The 18,891-nt window shown below is 32.6% G+C and overlaps 2 protein-coding genes and 1 pseudogene across 3 annotated transcripts; 2 read left to right on the top strand and 1 right to left on the bottom strand.

Annotated features, from left to right (window-relative positions):
* Positions 1 to 153: 153 nt before the first annotated feature.
* LOC146923519 (expansin-A8-like) lies at positions 154 to 2,878 on the top strand. The gene is made up of 3 exons (XM_085708671.1): positions 154 to 521; positions 1,226 to 1,538; positions 2,220 to 2,878. The coding sequence occupies exons 1-3, from the start codon at positions 383 to 385 to the stop codon at positions 2,521 to 2,523; spliced, it is 756 nt and encodes a 251-aa protein (XP_085564797.1). The 5' UTR covers positions 154 to 382; the 3' UTR covers positions 2,524 to 2,878.
* A 253-nt stretch (positions 2,879 to 3,131) lies between these two features.
* LOC146923518 (pre-mRNA-splicing factor ATP-dependent RNA helicase DEAH1-like) lies at positions 3,132 to 7,520 on the bottom strand (annotated as a pseudogene). Its single transcript, XR_015009740.1, has 4 exons — positions 4,907 to 7,520; positions 4,399 to 4,431; positions 3,830 to 4,023; positions 3,132 to 3,404 (listed from the first exon to the last, which is right to left on the bottom strand). The product of XR_015009740.1 is annotated as a pre-mRNA-splicing factor ATP-dependent RNA helicase DEAH1-like (transcript).
* Positions 7,521 to 14,106: 6,586 nt separating this feature from the next.
* On the top strand, positions 14,107 to 17,047 carry LOC146923517 (putative polyol transporter 6). Its single transcript, XM_085708670.1, has 2 exons — positions 14,107 to 14,799; positions 15,427 to 17,047. The coding sequence occupies exons 1-2, from the start codon at positions 14,694 to 14,696 to the stop codon at positions 16,821 to 16,823; spliced, it is 1,503 nt and encodes a 500-aa protein (XP_085564796.1). The 5' UTR covers positions 14,107 to 14,693; the 3' UTR covers positions 16,824 to 17,047.
* Positions 17,048 to 18,891: the final 1,844 nt, after the last annotated feature.

Genomic DNA, 18,891 nt, shown 5'->3' with positions numbered 1-18,891 from the left:
CAAATGCATCAAAATCCCACCTAATGATACCTAGGTTCTTAACAAAAAAATATGAAGAAAAAGAAGATAGAGATAAGATAAGATAAACTCCTAAAGTAGAGATTACCCAAATATGCTTTTATTTAAGAAGTTGGTATGTCTATAAAGTAAACGAACAATGATGGTTGTATACGCATGTGCAAGGGTCTAGACTAAAAGATTTTCGGTTAGGAATCCCAACAAAAACCAGTGCATGTGCAGTTTGATTTGTCACTTGTTCTGTTCCTTTAAGGAAAAAAGCCCCACCAATGTATGTCCATGTTAGTCATTAAACAATGCTTATAAATAGAGACACTTCAATTGCATTCAACATCACATCAGAGCAAACAAAACTGCACATTCAATGGCATCTTCTACTTTGATAGCTATTATGTTCTTTCTCGTCATTGAAATACATTTCCATGGTGTCATTGCTAACTATGGCGGTTGGCAGAGTGGTCATGCCACTTTCTATGGTGGTGGTGATGCTGCTGCCACAATGGGTGAGTTTAGCTTCTATCTTAGTTAACAAAAAGTAAAGATTTTAATCACATGGTGTAGTAGTAATAGCAATAGTGTCACCATAGTTTAAAATTGGGGTCCCCAAGTGCGATTGTGTATGTCTTGATTCTTAAAACAGTTTTAGAGGTTTCTGCTATCGGAAACCATAATTCTAGCCGCATTTTACTGTAATATAAATGTTTGCATCGTAACCACAGTAACAAATTAAAACCATGTGTGTCATGATCCGTGATATTTTGAAGAATTTATGTTAACTGCGATTTAGACAATCAGTTGTTGTCTCAAATACAAAAAAAAACCTTAATATTGTGGTCTAGATTGATGTTATGGACCTTTTTTCAATGTTAGTTTGTTTATTAGAGAATAGGGTTATTGAGTAAGCATCGGGGGTGATGAAATTGAGGGTGATGCAGTAGACGAAATTGAAGATTTTCCTATCACGCTGTCGGATAATGACACCAATTTTCTAGTTAAAGGTCATTCTGGATTCACACCGATTAGATCAAAAAGTCAAAAGTATCCCTTGAGATTAAATAGAAAACATAACTTAGATGCGCCGACTTTTTACTCGGGTTTTGGTTCTTGTCCTCCCATAATTTTAATTTTTTTTAATTTATTTTTGCTTTAAAAAAAAAGAAAGTAGATGATTGTGTTTAATTATAGTAGTTTTGTTTGATGCATGTAGGAGGTGCATGTGGTTATGGAAATTTGTACAATCAAGGATATGGAACAAACACTGCAGCACTAAGCACAGCTTTGTTCAACAATGGTTTGAGCTGCGGGGCTTGTTATGAAATGAGGTGTGTTGGTGATCCAAGATGGTGCAAGCATAGCACCATTGTTGTTACTGCCACGAACTTTTGTCCACCAAATTCTGCTTTGCCAAACAACAATGGTGGTTGGTGTAATCCTCCTCTACAACACTTTGATATGGCACAACCAGCTTTCCTTCAAATTGCTCAATATAAAGCTGGAATTGTTCCTGTATCATTTAGAAGGTATGTAAAAGCCATCAATTTGGTATGTTTCCAAGCTTTAAAAGGTTATAAAAAGTTTAAATAACGACAGAAATTAGAGACGGAAAATAAAACTGATCACCAAATTTGACGTCTCTAAGACTTAGAGACAGACCTCTAAAAAAAGACTTAGAGACAGATTTTAGCTTTTAACGTCTCTAAATTTCCTTCTCTATTTCAACTTTTTCTGTAGTTTATACGCTTATAAATGATCAATCCTATCATATTTTAGTTCTGCATAACATGACTTGGAGACGGATCAGTCATGTTATGCAGAACTAATCTCTTTCCTTTTAATAAATAATAAAATGTCTCATCCTTTATGATAGCTTTCTATAAACTCTTAAACTGGAGTATTGATAGTAAGGTAGTATATGGTAGACTGCAGATTGAAAATATATAATATATTTTTTTACGATTACGAGTGAAACTCGGTATTCCAAGGTCTATAATCACACACGTTGTACATCAACTACTTGCGCTAGACCTTGGTGGTGAAAGAATTATACGTTATTATGCATTTGATTAGTTGTTATATCCTTGTGTCCAATGCTAATTAAATCATCAAATTATAATCTTAGCATAGCAGAAACATTTAACTATTACTATAACTTTTTTGCAAACTTACTGAGTTTTATTTTTCTTTTTTGGTGATGATTGAAGAGTGTCATGTATAAAAAAGGGAGGAATAAGGTTCACAATCAATGGACACTCTTACTTCAACTTGATTTTGATCACCAACGTCGCGGGTGCAGGAGATGCCCATGCAGTGTCAATCAAAGGGTCAAAAACTAGCTGGCAACCCATGTCAAGAAATTGGGGTCAAAATTGGCAGAGCAATTCCTACCTTAATGGTCAAAGCCTCTCTTTTAAAGTTACCACTGGTGACGGTAGAACTGTGACAAGCTACAACGTCGCACCAGCTAATTGGCAATTTGGTCAGACCTTTCAAGGGGGTCAGTTTTAGACTTTTGTAAAATGCGGGGTAGGTTAGTGATGAAGTTCGTAGTTTGTAGGTATTTAAAAAAATCGTTTTGCGGCTTTGGAATGGATTGTGGAGTTGAGTTTCGATCATGTAATTCTTTTCACGGACTCAAGTTGGTTGTAGACCAGGTTAATAGACATCCGCGATAACACAAAAGTAGGCACTATTTTTGTTATATGTAGGATCCTAATTGGTTTTTGTAACAACTCTTATGTGGAGTTTTCTAGGAGAGTGGTTATTATGATCGCTCATTGTCTAGCATAGGTGGTCATTCATCATATGTCATTTCTCATCTTTATTATGACCTTTCAACATGTATTAATCATTTGATTTTCAATTATATGAATTAGTTTTTCGTCTTGTAAAACAAACATATTTAAAAATCGTCTAAAATTCTAATGACAATCGAAGTTATCCGCTAGAAGTAGAAACTCCCATCATCCTCATGGTTGAGATAGTGACATGGTCTATCCTGTGACAGTTAGACAAAACAAAACAAATAGCATATATTAGTGTCTCAAAATCTGATATTTATTTCTTTTTGTTTTAATCAAGCAGCGACAACACATATTATATCAACATCTTAGTTGTGTAATCAAAGAGACCTGAGAATACAATGTACCACAGATTCTAGCAATTCCTACAAAACTATGAGCAGCTCTATTGTTACATCTCTTAACATAAATTAAACTAACATTAGACATACTGAACAACAATTCAAGACAGTCAGACACCACAATATCCTTGTATTCCAGCTTAGTTTTCCCAAGCACGCAGTTCACAAGCATTTTGGGTAGACATCCACTGGAGACACCAAGGCAGTCCCATAATCTCCGGCAAAACTGGAGCCCTCTTTGCTGCAGCTGCAGAAAGCATCCATTCATGGTTCCACGCTTTCAACCCAGCAAAAGAAATGATCCTCAAAACAGCCTGCATCAATATTGATTTTAAGGATACCAAATGGCGAAGCACACCCATTTGTAGTATTCACTCGAACGTGATCAAATATACTCTTGCTGCAGGCTCGGATTTTGCAAACTTGATTGAAGTGCTCAGCAAAAGTAGACACTTCTTGATTTTAAAGCATGGATCCGACCTTTGTTAAAAGACTGATAAAAAAAAATTAACAGTTGATTGACAGTGTTGTCTCCAATTAATGTAGTATTTCTCAATTGTCCAATAGGTAAGAAACTAATTACTGCAAAGTAAAATAAGTAATAAAAGACTGATAAAAAAAAAAAATTAAAATCTGAGTCTTATGCAGAGCCAGAAAGAATTAGTGAATTACAAATATACACAAACGAACTGTAACCAAGAAATTGAGCAGGTAATATACTTCCCTCCAGAGGCACATTTTCCCCCCAGCAAGACTACCTCCTACCATACAAGTCCACGTCTACGAGGCATTTTCTTGGAACTCGAGTCTCCTATGTCCTTGGGATCGTATCAATTATAATCAAATGAAATGACAGAGCATGCATCCTTAAAAACTCATGGAGTACAGCAATCAAAGTAAATCGAAAAATAAAAGGACACTCAAATAACATAACAATAGAGGTGGAGAGTAAATACGCAAAGAGCTCATAGTGGATGTATAAGGCACTGAAACGGACACAATATTGACACGGGAATGTTGACAGCGGTAGTAATTTGAGACCAATTGAGTAAGGATGAGAAATGATTTGGATGGGATGCAATTGCGTGTAGAAAGAAATCAGGAGTCTGAATATTATGAAGTGGACAAAGAAGAGATCAAATTAAAGCCATACAAAATATATCATACAAAAACAATAACTTAAAAATTAAGCGAAATAAACAGTTCAATTTAAAGCTAGGATACATGATCATCAGTTTCACTTCCAGGTATGCACCTTCTCCAAGAGAAGCATCCTGTCAAAACGAAAATGATCAAAGAGACGTCTTGATATTTTTAAAGTTCTCCCATAATGAAAACATAACTCTAGCAAAAAAAATAACAACATATCAAGATCAGAGAGATTTGAGAATATAAGAAATAATATACAGAAAATAGTTTGCAAAAAATAGTCATTGTAAAACAATATATGTAGCTTCACCCTTTGATCAAACAAAACAATTAAAAGTATCACATCCTCCTTCAAACCTGCAAGCAGCAAGCAAAACATTCAAAAGAAGAAAAAGGCCAGAAAAAATCATGACACAAGACTCCAAATATAATAAAGCCTCCAATATATTTCTCAATTGTTGAATAGGTATGAAATTACTCACAAATAACAAAGGTAAAAAAGGAATTTTATAAACAAATTTAAAATTCAAGTCTTTTACAGAACCAGAAAGAACAACCAATATTTCTCAAATAATGTGCCAGCTACATGCCCTACGGTGCAAGTCCAGGTCCACGAGGCATTTTCTTGGAACTCGGGTCTCCAACGTCCTTGGGATCGTAACAGTGGGGGGCTATCTCCAGCAACCACTCTGGCTTTATCTCTGTGACCTGTCTCATATATTCCTTGGTTGTGAGTACTAGTTCATGGTACAAAACCAATCTGGGAATAACCTCTGCCATCCCCGAACTAGGATGTATGTGAACAGTTTGTAGATGTTTGAACCTTCGATAAGTACCATCCTTTTGCAGCTTTGCAGAGTTTGGGAAAAATCCAGATAATATGGATTTCCTGATGGCATCTAAATCATTGGGATTGGAAGTTAGTTCGATCTCAACCCTTTCCAATAGACCTGCCAGTTGATCGCGGATATCCCTGGCACGTTTCATACTTCTTACCTGTACATAATTCTCATAACACCATTGCGTTGAATAATTGGCCTCTTTCCATGAATTGTAGACCTTTAGATGAGCAAGGTGATCACCGACATCTCCAGTGTGAAAATTCATTCTTGCATTGTCTGCATGTACTTGTTTATCTCTCGGACGGTAGAATATTGAGTTTCCAACAGAAAGCATAGCAGCAATGGAGATTATCTCGTCAGAACACTTGTATTTTTCTGAAGCAACTATCATCTTTGACAACATAGGATCAAGTGGAAACTCTGCCATCCGTTTACCTACCTTAGTTAACTTGCCATTCCGATTTAAAGCACCCAGATTATATAAAAGCTCCATGGCATCCTTTATGGCCTCAGCTGGTGGCGGATCCATAAATTCGAAACGCAACAACTTGTCATACTCAATACCAAGACTATTTAAAGTTAAGACTACATTTGCAAGGTTAGTCCTTTGTATTTCCGGTGTAGTGTTATCATCCAAATCATTTTGAAAACTGTATGCAGTATACAGTCGGAAGCACTTACCGGGACCTGTTCTTCCAGACCGACCAGCTCTTTGCATTGCTGAAGCTTTTGAGATGGGAGTTACCAGTAAAGACTCCATTCCAGTCCTTGGATTATAACATTTCATCTTAAAGAACCCTGGATCAATCACATACTTGATCCCATCGATTGTCAATGACGTTTCTGCAATATTGGTGGCAAGAACTACCTTTCTAGCCCCTTTAGGTGTGGGTTCAAATATTCTAGCCTGTAGTTCTGTTGGCAGGTTGGCATATATAGGGCATATAATTAACTCGTCTAATTTAGTCCCCAAACCTTTCATCTTATACTTCAGGTTTTCTTCTACGCTTTCGATTTCTTCTTGACCAGCAAGGAATACCAATATATCTCCGGGAGGTTGAGTCGCATGGATTTGAAGCGTCGTGTCAATAGCAGCATCCATGTAGTTAGATACTGCTGTATTGGAGTAGTGTATTTCAACAGGATACCGTCTCCCAGGAATTTTGAATATCGGAGCAAGATCAAAGTAGTTGCTGAACTTCTCTGCATCAAGAGTGGCGCTTGATATCAGCAACTTAAGATCAGGTCGAGCACGAGCAACATCCTTAACTAATCCAAACAAAATATCAGTTGAAAGTGTTCTTTCATGAGCCTCATCCACCATCACAACACTATAACTGTCCAGCTCAGGCTGAGTAAGGAATTCCCTCAACAGCATTCCATCCGTCATATATTTAACAATAGTTTTCTCTGACGTGCAATCCTCAAAGCGGATGGAGTAGCCAACCTCATGTCCTAGTTTAACACCCATTTCTTGAGAAACTCGAGCAGCAACACTCATAGCAGCAACACGTCGTGGCTGAGTACATGCAATCATTCTTCCATCCTTCGTGTAACCAGCTTCGTGAAGATATTGGGGAATCTGTGTAGTTTTTCCAGAACCAGTTTCACCAACAATGACAAGTACTTGGTGATCGTGAACAGCTTGGAGAAATTCATCCCGAAAAGGATAGATAGGTAGCTTTTTCCTCTCCTCGTTAAGTCTCTCATAAACCAACCTCTTTGCTCGAGATTTTTCAGATGCAATCTCTTCTTTACAATCAAACTTATCTCCATCCATCACTGATGCTTTGATAACATCAACCTGGTCCTCAAACACAAACTGATAATCATCAGAAACACTTGTTTTATTTTTCGAACCAAATTTCATCGTCGCCTTTCTAATTTGATGTTCCTCCCAAGCCTCTTCTTTCTCAGCAGTACTGTAACGCTGCGTAGCAACAGAAAACCTCTTTTCCTGATTAACGCCGCCACTTTGTTGATGATCATCATAAGATTCTGGCATCACGTACTCCTTATAATCCTCAACGCTCTCTAAGCCTCTCTTCTTCGAAACCACATCGTATATATCTTTCTTGTGCATGAGATCACGGTATTCAGCTTTTGAAACCCTAACTCCTTCAAATAGATATTGCTCATCTTCAATTTCATGTTTAAGTTGTTGTAGTTTCTGTTCCTCCCTTCTTTTCAAATACTCTTGCCTTGAAAACTTTCTTAGTGTTTGAATATCTTCTTCGGCTTTAGATCTCTTGAATTCCCTCTCAACTTCAACTTCTCTTTTACTTCTTTTTCTCGAATCCATATGTTCCACAAGGGTTGTGGTATCGATGAATACCCTAACTTTTTCTCGATGCCAATATTCAAGCGATTGGTTTTTTTGAAGGAAGCGAGCGATTATTATTATATTAAAGTTGGGATGGGATGGGTATATATAATGTGAATGTGAGTGCGTAGCATATTACTTGAGATATGTCGGCTTAAAAACCCTAACGAATTCCCTAAACTTTCTCATAACTAATTCCCCAAATCTCTCTAATTAAAAACTGACAAAATATGTTTTGTTATTTAATTTAATTAAACCGTTGATTTTTACAAAGGCGTTAATCAATTTTTTTTTAAAGGAACCAAATCAATCAATCAATAAAGTATATTTACTTTTAAGTATTTATTTATTTTCTTAACATAATATATTTTTCAATAATTTTAGTTATTTAACCTTAATTTAAAAAAATTATATTTTTTTTTTTTTTGTATGCATGTGGCTTCTCCATGTGGCGTTCATTGTTTGCAAGTTTTTTTTATTGCGCTAATGTATATAAATCATGAATAAGTGTTTATGAAATTTTGAATAAAATTATCTTGATTTTGATAAAAAATTATAGGTATAGTTAATAGATATTTTGTAGGATACTATTTCAGATGTGTGGCAGTGGCATCTGGACCTGACAGGGGTTATTCTGTTCGTGGGGTGTATGAAATGCTGACATCTAATGAGCATGTCCATGTTCCTCCTAAGTTGGATTTAATTTGGCATAAGCAGGTTTTCTTGAAGGTCTCTGTTTTTGCTTGGCGAATGCTTCATGATAGATTACCAACAAAAACAAATCTGCCAAATTGCAGTGTCATCTCTCCAGAAGCTCGATTTTGTGTGGCTAGATGTGGCCACCCTAAAGACGCACAACACATGTTTCTCTTGTGTCCTCACTTCGGTTCCCTTTGGCCGCTGGTGCGAGCGTGGATCGGGTTTGATGGTGTCGACACTCAGGTTATCCAGGATCACCTTAACCAGTTTATTTATTATACAAGTGGCCTGAAAGCGCGGCGTAATTTTCTACATCTCATATGGCTTTTGTGCTCCTGGATCCTGTGGATGAAAGAAATAATCGTTTGTTTAAAAATCACGAATGCAATAGTTATCAGCTACTTGAAAAAGTAAAATATTATTCTTTGTGGTGGCTGAAAGCTAAGCAGGTTACTTTTGTTTTTGGTACCCAAATGTGGAGGCCGGTCAAATCCCCTAATTTGTTTGGGTATCGGCTAACACTGTTTTGTTGTTTCTCATTGCTTGTGTTTTTCGTAGTCTCTTTGACACGCCTTGTGTTGAAGGGATTGTTGTGGTTTTTTTAATATAATTCATTTTGACTTGTTAAAAAAAAGTTAATAGATATTTGCAATTTCATATTGAAACACTATACTTATTTTTTTCAATTATGCCAAAAATATAACTAATATATTTCTCAAAAAAAAATATAACTAATATAATATCTTTCAAAAAAAATAACAAAAACAATATAAATTCCTTAAAAAAACAAAAATATTGTAAATTTTTATCTTTGACTTTTTGAATGACTTCAACAAAATTTTATTCTTATGATCAAATTTGCTTATGTGTATAATTGGAAGGAGAAAAAATCAACCCAAAATGATCTAGTTTCTTTATGATCAAATTTGCTTATGTGTATAATTGGAAGGAGAAAAAATCAACCCAAAATGATCTAGTTTCTTTATATAGAGTATAGATTAAACATTTTTTAGGGGAGAATTTAAATCACCTACATATCTCAAGATATTATTTTGGGATCCAAATTTTTAAATAGGTTTTAATTAGTTTTTTTTTTACAAAATTAGTTTTTTTTTTATTATCTATACTATATATAAAGATCTATACTATATATAAAGAAAACTACCCCTTTCAGCACTTTTGGGTTGGACTTTTCTTTCCAAAAATACCTTTAATTTTAAAATACAAATAACACATGTAACAAATAAATAAAAAATAAATTTAATTTAAGGAGAAAACTTACACACGGTTCCTTATGAACTGTTTTTATTGTTAGCTAATTATAAAATAACACATGAATTACTAATCCATGTCACTAATCGTCCCCGTTAACCCTCTCTTACCTCCGTTAACCACAAATCAAACTCACAAAAAACTAGCACAAAACAAAAAATCATGTTGCCTTTTTATCAACCGCTTTATGTTGTGTTACTCCCCTCAATACAACCGACAAAGATTACCAAGTATTTTCATATCCCTTCCACAAAACACAATATTTCCATATGATTTTATTATTTTATTAATATAAGTTACTCTTCCTTATAAATTGTAACAAACGTGAACAAAAAATAATGGTATAGATATGACTATAAATCCTCTAAAAAAATATTAGTAACAAACGTGAGCAAAAAATAATGTTAAAGACTGGACTTTAAATCCTTTAAAAAAAGATTAGTAACAAATGTGAGTAAAAAATATTGTTAAAGATTGGACTTTAAATCCTCTAAAAAAAAGATTAGTAACAAACGTGAGCAAAAAATAATTTTAAAGATTAGACTTTAAATCCTCTAAAAAAAGATTAGTAACAAACGTGAGCAAAAAATAATGTTAAAGATTGAACTTTAAATACTATAAAAAAAGATTAGTAACAAACATGAGAAAAAAATAATGTTAAATATTGGACTTTAAATTAAATCCTTTGGAAAAAAGATTAGTAACAAATGTGAGCAAAATATAATGTTAAAGATTGGACTTTAAATCCTCTAAAAAAAAAAAATTAGTAACAAACGTGAGGAAAAAATATTGTTAAAGATTGGACTTTAAATCCTCTAAAAAAAAATATTAGGACTCAAAATATTTTAGAAAAAGATTTGTTAGCACTATATTAAATATTAGTAAGTAGGGTTCTCACAGTTCATACTTCGTTCACGCATTGTCTAGTTTTTCTCAACCTCTCTTAGCCCTCTATGTCAGAATTAACAATATTTAGTAGAAAATAGTTTCCCGTTAGACTAAGTTTTGCTATTAGCATAAATAAGTCACAAGGGCAGACCATTCCCAATGTCGGAGTCTATCTTCCACGACTTGTTTTCAGCCATGATCAATTATATGTAGCTTTATCAAGAGGAGTTTCTCAAAATTCAACAAAAGTTCTCATTAAATAAGGGAAAATAGAAGGAAAAGCTGGAGACTTTACGAAAAATATTGTTTTTAAAGATAACATGTCATTTATACATAACATGTCATTTATACATTTATGTTATGATCTTATTAATTTCTATTAGAATAAACAATAAAAGATAATTATTTAATCTTTATATGCAGGCAAACTAAAATATGTTGAGTTCATAAATAATTTTGTTATATGTCTTGACAATATTTTATTTATAAATCAATATATCAATAATTTCCATTAATATTTAAAAATTTAAATCAAAAATATACAAACAAACATAATAAAATAATCACAAGCGAAAGCGCAGTAGAAAGAGCGGATAAACGGGCACGACAGTGCTCATCTTTTCGCTATTGTAAATAGGGTTTAATCAATTTTTTAGGCAATAGGGTTTAATTAGTTATCAATTTTTTATCTTTTAGCAACATAACTGGATTCAAATTTCATCTATAAACATTTTGATTTAGTAAATTTAACTTCAATTTTAATATTTTTTGAACTATTATTTAATTTTGTATTTAAGAAGGTGGAAAGCATTCCGAGGGTTGAAGAGGTAAAAATGAAAGTTTGTGGGACTATAGAGTGTAGTTGGATGCAAGGTCAAATAACAATGTAATTGATGGTTAAAGTGACATCATCATCGATTTTAAGACAAGGTGGAAATTTGTTTAAAAGTGTCTTAAAATCTTTTCTTTTCCTTTGTGATTATGCTATTTTGCGCTCAGGCGTAGAAGACCTGTTGAAGGTGTGTTTGAGTTGTTGTTTTGCGCTCATGTCTAACACGTTTTTGCCCAGACGCAAATGTGCAATCAGGTCTATAGAAAGACAGTTTCAACATAGTTTTGAGAGTGAAAATATGTGAATTTTGGGAAATCAAAAGAAGGGACTCTTTGAAAAGGGTTGGTGCCTTCTGGAGAAGGATGGGGTGGAACCACATGAGAGGTGAGATTGAAACAAACTAGAGTTTACCAAAAGAGGAGATCTTAGGAAATCAAAGGCTAAAGACCAGTTCTTTTTTTGGATAGGAACTAGGGTTGAGAAACAATTGCAATACCTTGGGTACACGGGAAGGGATTCGGAAAATGGTAGAAATTAGACTTTGCTCTTAGAGAACTAGTTGGAGACTAATTTCTTGTAACCCTTGTATCTATTTGTAAAGAACTCTTTGATGGTGAATTGGAGAGCTACTCTCTCCCTCATAGTCATAGTAGATCAATTTGGTCGAACTGGGTAAACAATTGTGTGTCGTTCCTCTCTTCAACTACTCTTTTATTTGTTGTTCTTTGATTCAATTGTGGTTTACACTATGGTATTGCTTGCGATCTATTTGATTATTTGTTGTCGTTGATCCTTGCTCCACACATAAAAGTATTGGTGTGAGTTTTTTTAACCGAATCAACAACAAAATCAATATTTAAAAATTGTCTAAATTCTAACGATGACTAAGGCCATACTTTGGAAGTAAAAACTCTCTTCCTCGTTCTTATGGTTGAGACAATGACGAGAAAATAGAATGAAATATGAAGTGGAAAGAATGTCTCACTCATGATGAATCCACCACATGAATTAGGATGTTCTTGATTAAGATCAAAAATCCAAAAGACAAAATTCTTATTTACCCAACTTTTTATTATTGATAATGTAGTTGTCACCCATCCAAAAACTTAGAGAAACAAAACTAACTCCCAATTAATCTAAGATTGAATGTCTAAACTCATGCGATAACTAAATGAAAAATGATCAACATCCTTATTTATTAATTTTGTTAAGTCTGCAGCAACTTAACCTAATTTTTTCCAGCTCATTTGCAAATTAGGTTTGCAATTATTTAACCTAACAAATTCCATCTAAAAAAAATGCATCGCACCAATTTCATTCCTATCCTCTTGCCTTTTTTTTTTTTGAAGAAAATATTTTCTACACTTATTTGATGCTGCACGTTTGTTCTAGAAACTATGAGCATATCAATGATCGCGTTTGATGCCTTCTATTTTATACTTTTTTTCGGCTACCCTAATTTCCATGTAAACTTGGTTATATATACCTGAATTATTGATAGGATTACCGAATTTTCTTTTATAATATTTTCAGATGTCATACATTTTATGAAGTGTTTTATTTTGTCTACTATGGATTATCACGTGTTATTTTTTCACCGTTACCTATTATATATTGCATTTTATTATTCGTATGTCAATCACTTTACAATAAATCCGAGCGGAGCACGGGTCAAAAATCTAGTTAATTTTGTTAAGTCTGCAGCAATTTAACCTAATATTTTCCCTCTCATTTGCTGTATTAGGTTAGCAGTAATTTAACCTAACAAATTCCATCTAAAAAAATGCATCGCACCAATTTCATTCTTATCCTCTTGCCTCTTTTTTTTTTTACAATATTTTGTACACTTATTTAATGCTAAAAAAATGCATCGTACCAATTTCATGCCTTTTTTTTTACAAGATTTTGTACATTTTTTTGAAGAAAATATTTTGTACACTTATTTAATACTAAAAAAAATGCATCGCGCCAATTTCATGTCTTTTTTTTGACAATATTTTCTACATTTATTTAATACGTTTGCAAACAGAATACCCTAATTTCCATGCAAACTCGGCTACCCTAATTTCCATGTAAATTTGGCTATATATACCAAGCCCTTCCTTATTTATTAATCCTTATTTATTAATTTTATTAGGTCTGCAGCAACTTAACCTAATAATTTTCCTCCAAAATGTTGTGTTAGGTTAGCAGCAATTTAACCTAACAAATTCTACCTAAAATGCAGCGAACCAATTTAACTTAACAAATTCCTTCTAAAATGTAGCCATCCCTAATATTTCTCCTCACTATACCCTAATTTCCATGCAAACTCGGCTAAGAATGTTATATCACACATTTTCACTTTGACAACAAATTACTAATCAAACAAAAATCATTAATTAGGAAATTCATTGTATTTAATTTCATGACGAATTTTGTTATATTTAAGTTATACAACAATTGTATAATTTTGCTAATTTAATAATGGGTACGAATTCCTACGTGTCTGGGTATTTATTTTATGTGTCTTAATAATTTTACAAAATCCAGTTAATTTCATCCGCTTATGCATATATTGATTTACATGTACTTAAAATATGTTTTTTATTCTATTTGTGTGTACCTATTAAGATATTCGTCCCGTACTGGTCAATGGTCAATTTTATTTGCGCATACCACACATACCGAATTTTACTCATCTTTAGTTATACGTCTAACCCGGGCAACGCCGGGTAAATAAACTAGTTTATTATTTTATTTATACCTACAAAGGACATGACTCATCTCACTATAAAGTGGTCACACACTAAAAAAAATAAGAAACATTATATACATGCAAAAGACAATAATCTAAACTTCCAGCCAAACATTATTAACATTTGTTATTGTTAAATGAGCCACCGTATTTTTATCGACCCTTCAAATATAGTTAGCTCTAGATTTTTTCACCATATTATCACACTTTACAATTGCTAAAGTTTTATTTTCTTTTTTGTCTCCAACTACAATAAAACTACTTCAATCTTTCAATGTAATTTTAGTTTTTTTGGTTCAACTTAGTTCCCTATTTATCGACGAGATGAGGACTAAGTGCCACTAAACAACAACAACCCAACAATCATCCCGGAGGAGTGGTATACAAGTTTGACAACATCAAAACTTAATTACTTTCCTTAGAAATTTTCAATGTGATGATAATTAATTTCAACGCCTATTTTTACATTTTCAGATAAGTAAGTAACGTGCCTCCTAGTCAGCGGAAAATCTGTCCGGTTAGAAATTCCAAACCAATGTTTTGTGCTCAATGTATGTATATCATATATAACAAACCACTTTTGGTTCCTATATATGCATGTAGATTAATATAATCATCAGAAACAAATAGAAGAAATCACGTTACTGGCATTTCTAGCAATAGTCCTATAAGCTATTCCATTGGGATCTAGGGTTGAAATACTGGTAATAGATATAGAAGAAATCACGTTGAGGGGTTTGGAAATTTGTAGCTAGAGAGAAAGAAAAAGAATTCAACAATATCTCATTCTCATCATGATAGATAATCAAGGTGACATAGAAAACCAAGTGACCAAGGTCAACAAATATGCTTTTGCATGTGCCATTGTTGCTTCAATGGTATCCATCGTGTCTGGTTATGGTAAATATTACTATTGCATTCTCTATTCTCTCTCACTTTTACTTTTATTTAATGAGAAATGATAATTTGTGCCTTAAGACACATGTTAAGAAGCTAAAGATAAAAAATTTCTTGAAAAATATGTATAAAATTTTACAAAAGCTTAAACAATATATTTTTGATGCAAAATTTCTTTCTTATTTCCCTTAGGACACAAGTTATTACGACCCTTATTTAATATACTTTTGATTCTAATCTATCTATCAAAAATACATATGAAGGTCTCTAAAGCATTCTAAAGCATTCTCACAAAAAAAAAATTGCTTGTGCGGTATCATTTTAGAGCTTCCAAAAAAGTATTATTTGTGTGAACATCTACAAAAGGAAAATATTAATAATCGTGAAAACAAGAAATACCATAATAAAAGACACTAAATATATTTTTAGTACTTTCAAAATTGTCAATTTTTAACAATAGGCATGGTTTGTATATATAATTTATCTCATAAAATTAAATTTTTTGTAAATTTGTAAAAAAAAATACTTATGAAGGTCTACACACTAGTTAGTAGCACTGTATAAATAAATACACATTTGGTAAATATTTTTAACCCTAACTATTCTACATATATACATGATTAATTTCAGATACCGGTGTTATGAGTGGAGCAATGATATTCATACAAGAAGATTTGGGAATAAGTGACACACAACAAGAGGTTCTAGCAGGAATCTTAAACCTATGTGCATTAGTAGGATCCTTAACAGCAGGAAGATGTTCCGATTACATCGGTCGTCGCTACACAATCTTCTTAGCCTCTGTACTCTTCATCATTGGTGCAATTCTAATGGGGTATGGTCCAAATTACGCAATTTTAATGATCGGACGATGTATTTGTGGTATAGGTGTTGGTTTTGCTCTTATGGTAGCACCAGTTTATTCAGCAGAAATTTCATCTGCACATTCAAGAGGTCTTTTAGCCTCTTTACCTGAGCTTTGTATTGGTATTGGAATTTTTTTGGGTTATCTATCAAACTATTTTTTGGGAAAATATTTGAGTTTGAAGCTTGGTTGGAGATTAATGCTTGCTATTGCAGCTATTCCTTCATTTGCATTAGCTTATGGCATTTTAACAATGCCAGAATCACCAAGGTGGTTGGTTATGCAAGGTCAATTAGGAAAAGCCAAAAAAGTTTTACTTCAAGTTTCAAATACAACACAAGAAGCCGAACTTCGTTTTAACGATATAAAACTTGCAGCTGGTTTAGACGAGAATTGCAACGACGAAATTGTGAAATTACCTCAAAAGTCTCATCAAGGTGAAGGTGTTTGGAAAGAGTTGATTTTAAGACCAACACCAGCTGTACGTTGGATGTTAATTGCTTCAATTGGAATACATTTTTTCGAGCATGCAACTGGAATTGAAGCTGTTATGTTATATAGTCATAAAATATTTAAAAAAGCTGGTATTAAAAGTAAAGAAAATCTTTTGCTTGCAACAATTGGTGTTGGATTAACAAAGATTATTTTTCTTGTAATTGCTTTATTTTTGCTTGATAAAGTTGGTAGAAGAAGATTATTGCAAGTCAGCACTGGAGGAATGATTATTGGACTTACCGTCTTAGGGTTCAGCTTGACAATGGTGGAGCATGCCAATGAAGAAGTTTTATGGGCCTTAACACTTAGTATTATAGCAACATATTTCTATGTTGCTTTCTTTAATATAGGGCTTGCACCTGTTACTTGGCTCTATAGTTCTGAGATATTTCCTTTGAAGTTAAGGGCACAAGGTGTTAGTATTGGAGTTGCGGTGAATAGGTCCATGAATGCTGCTGTTTCCATGAGTTTTATTTCAATCTATAAAGCACTGACAATAGGTGGTGCATTTTTCATGTTTGCTGGTATATCTGTAATAGCTTGGGTTTTTTTCTATTTTCTTGTTCCTGAAACTAAAGGTAAGACCTTGGAGGAAATGGAGACTCTTTTTACCAAAAAAAACAAAAGTGGTAAAAGTGTTGCCATGGAAACATATCCAACACAATAGACCTTATTAAGTTCAAAAATGTAAAAAATCTTTACATGATTAGTGTATATGCAATGAATCCATTTAGTTTTGCAAGCAGGTTTGTCCAACCATTGAATGCTACTGATACTATATGTTATATCATTCATTGTATGTTATTATGTTTGCTAAAACTCTTGTCACATTGTAAAGAACATCTTGAAGAATATAATTTAGAGACTTTAATATTCTCTTTTTCTCCTTCATCTCTATTCTTTAATTTTTTAGTTTTTTGACAAAACTTTTTTTATATATATTTCTGTAGTTTTGGTTAATTTCATGACATTATGTTCTTTTTCCCTAAAATGCATTTGATCTATTTTTATTGTTGTTTGCGAAGTAATTTAATCACTAGGTGTGTTTATCATTTTAGACTTCTTTCAACGTTGGTTTTACTTTTCTTATTAACAAAACTAGATTGCGTATACGAGTGACGTACGAATGGAGATATTCTTCTATGGTCACAAAACCAAATAAATAATGTTTATCACACACATAAAAAATTGTCCTCAAAATATTCAATCTTTTTTTTTTATCAATTTCCTTTTTATTACTAACAAAAAACTTATTTTTGTGTATGCCCAAATGTTATTTATTTAGTCTTGTGACCATATTAGAATTCCTCATACTAAGAAATCACGTATCTAATATGAATTGGTTTAGATTTTTTTTTGGACATCTAGTAAAATTTCATTAACACACTTGACAAAAACGAAAATTCATTAACACAAATCCAAGCTAAAGAGGTATATCCGAATCCGGACAAAAATTATAGGGCATTTGCAATAGCAGGTGCTGAAATACATTGAAAAAATTACAATCAATACACACTAACACATAGGGGTGGGAATAGACTAGGCTTTGTAAAGTCTGAGTCTGACCTCTCAATTTTTTTGAAGGTCTAAGTCTGGTCCGCGATCTGTCATGGGCTTTTCAGCCTGTTTAAAAGCCTCTTTTACATGAACATTTTTAAATAAGCAATGTGATCTAAGTTTGAATAGACTAGCAAACTGATATATCAATTAGATTAAACTCTCTTTTACTAATCAACATGAGTTTTTATGGAATTTGACTATATATTGTATCATATTTCAATTCTAGTTTATAATGATACATTTACACATGCAAAAAAAATTAATGTATACTAATAAGCTTAAATTACTGAAAAAAGTTAACAAATTTTTATTTTAATTCAAAGTACAAAATGTAATATAATAATAAATAATATTATTCATATTTACTTAAATAAGTCGGCCTAATAAGCTTAAAAGGCTTTTTGAATGGACTGTGGCATGACATTTTAAGCTAAATAGGCTTTTAAAAAAGCTTAGACCTTCTCCATTTAAGAAAAAAGTCTGGCCTGGTCTGGTCTGTATTAGGCTACGCCGTAGGCCCTCTAGGTCGGTCTGACCTATTTCCATCCCTACTAACACACATAAAAAATAAAGTTTGTTTTATTCCACGCGTTGCTTTTACTTTTATTTTCAACTTATTTTTGTATTTAATTTCTTAAAGTTATTTTTATCTAACATAAATATCTCAACAAATTGTGTATATTTACTTTAATTCCACGACTAAATATTATTTTTATTAATTTTATTGATTTCTAATTTTATTTTATTTTTGGTTGAGTTTATAATTTTATTTTAACATCATTTTAATAAATTTTATTTTATTTTAAGAAAAAGAATTTAAATTAACGATTTAATAAAATATTTTGGCTACTAGATTGTTGACCCGTGCGCCGCACGGGTCGAATAGACTGTAATATATAAAAGTAAAGTATAAGAGATGAAATAATTGGTATCCCGTGGTATAAATATTACTTTTGTTTCTTTAAATTTGTTCCAATCAAAATAATCTTTCTTTACCATAGCCTATCTTTATGCCCGTGAGGACTAAAAAAGCAAAAATAACAAATGTAATAAACACTAATGTTTTGGATATATTCAATTTCTTCTATAGATTCTATCTGAATGCTATAAGATTTGTTCATGAATGTAAAAAAAGTATTGAACATGAACTTAGATTAGAGATTTATGGTTTATGT

Source organism: Medicago sativa, chromosome 5 (genome assembly GCF_051527215.1).
Source record: "Medicago sativa cultivar Bolivia chromosome 5, Bolivia_mono, whole genome shotgun sequence".
NCBI lineage: Eukaryota > Viridiplantae > Streptophyta > Magnoliopsida > Fabales > Fabaceae > Medicago > Medicago sativa.
Note: the sequence above shows the minus strand (reverse complement) of the source record. Positions and strands in the feature narration are given on the sequence as shown.

What these genes read in the sequence shown, in the direction of transcription:
- LOC146923519 (XM_085708671.1), top strand. Translation starts at nt 383, where the DNA reads ATGGCATCTTCTACTTTGATAGCTATTATGTTCTTTCTCGTCATTGAA. An exon ending in TGATGCTGCTGCCACAATGG is followed by an intron (nt 522 to 1,225) that starts GTGAGTTTAGCT and finishes TGATGCATGTAG; the next exon opens with GAGGTGCATGTGGTTATGGA. An exon ending in GTTCCTGTATCATTTAGAAG is followed by an intron (nt 1,539 to 2,219) that starts GTATGTAAAAGC and finishes TGATGATTGAAG; the next exon opens with AGTGTCATGTATAAAAAAGG.
- LOC146923517 (XM_085708670.1), top strand. Translation starts at nt 14,694, where the DNA reads ATGATAGATAATCAAGGTGACATAGAAAACCAAGTGACCAAGGTCAAC. An exon ending in ATCCATCGTGTCTGGTTATG is followed by an intron (nt 14,800 to 15,426) that starts GTAAATATTACT and finishes GATTAATTTCAG; the next exon opens with ATACCGGTGTTATGAGTGGA.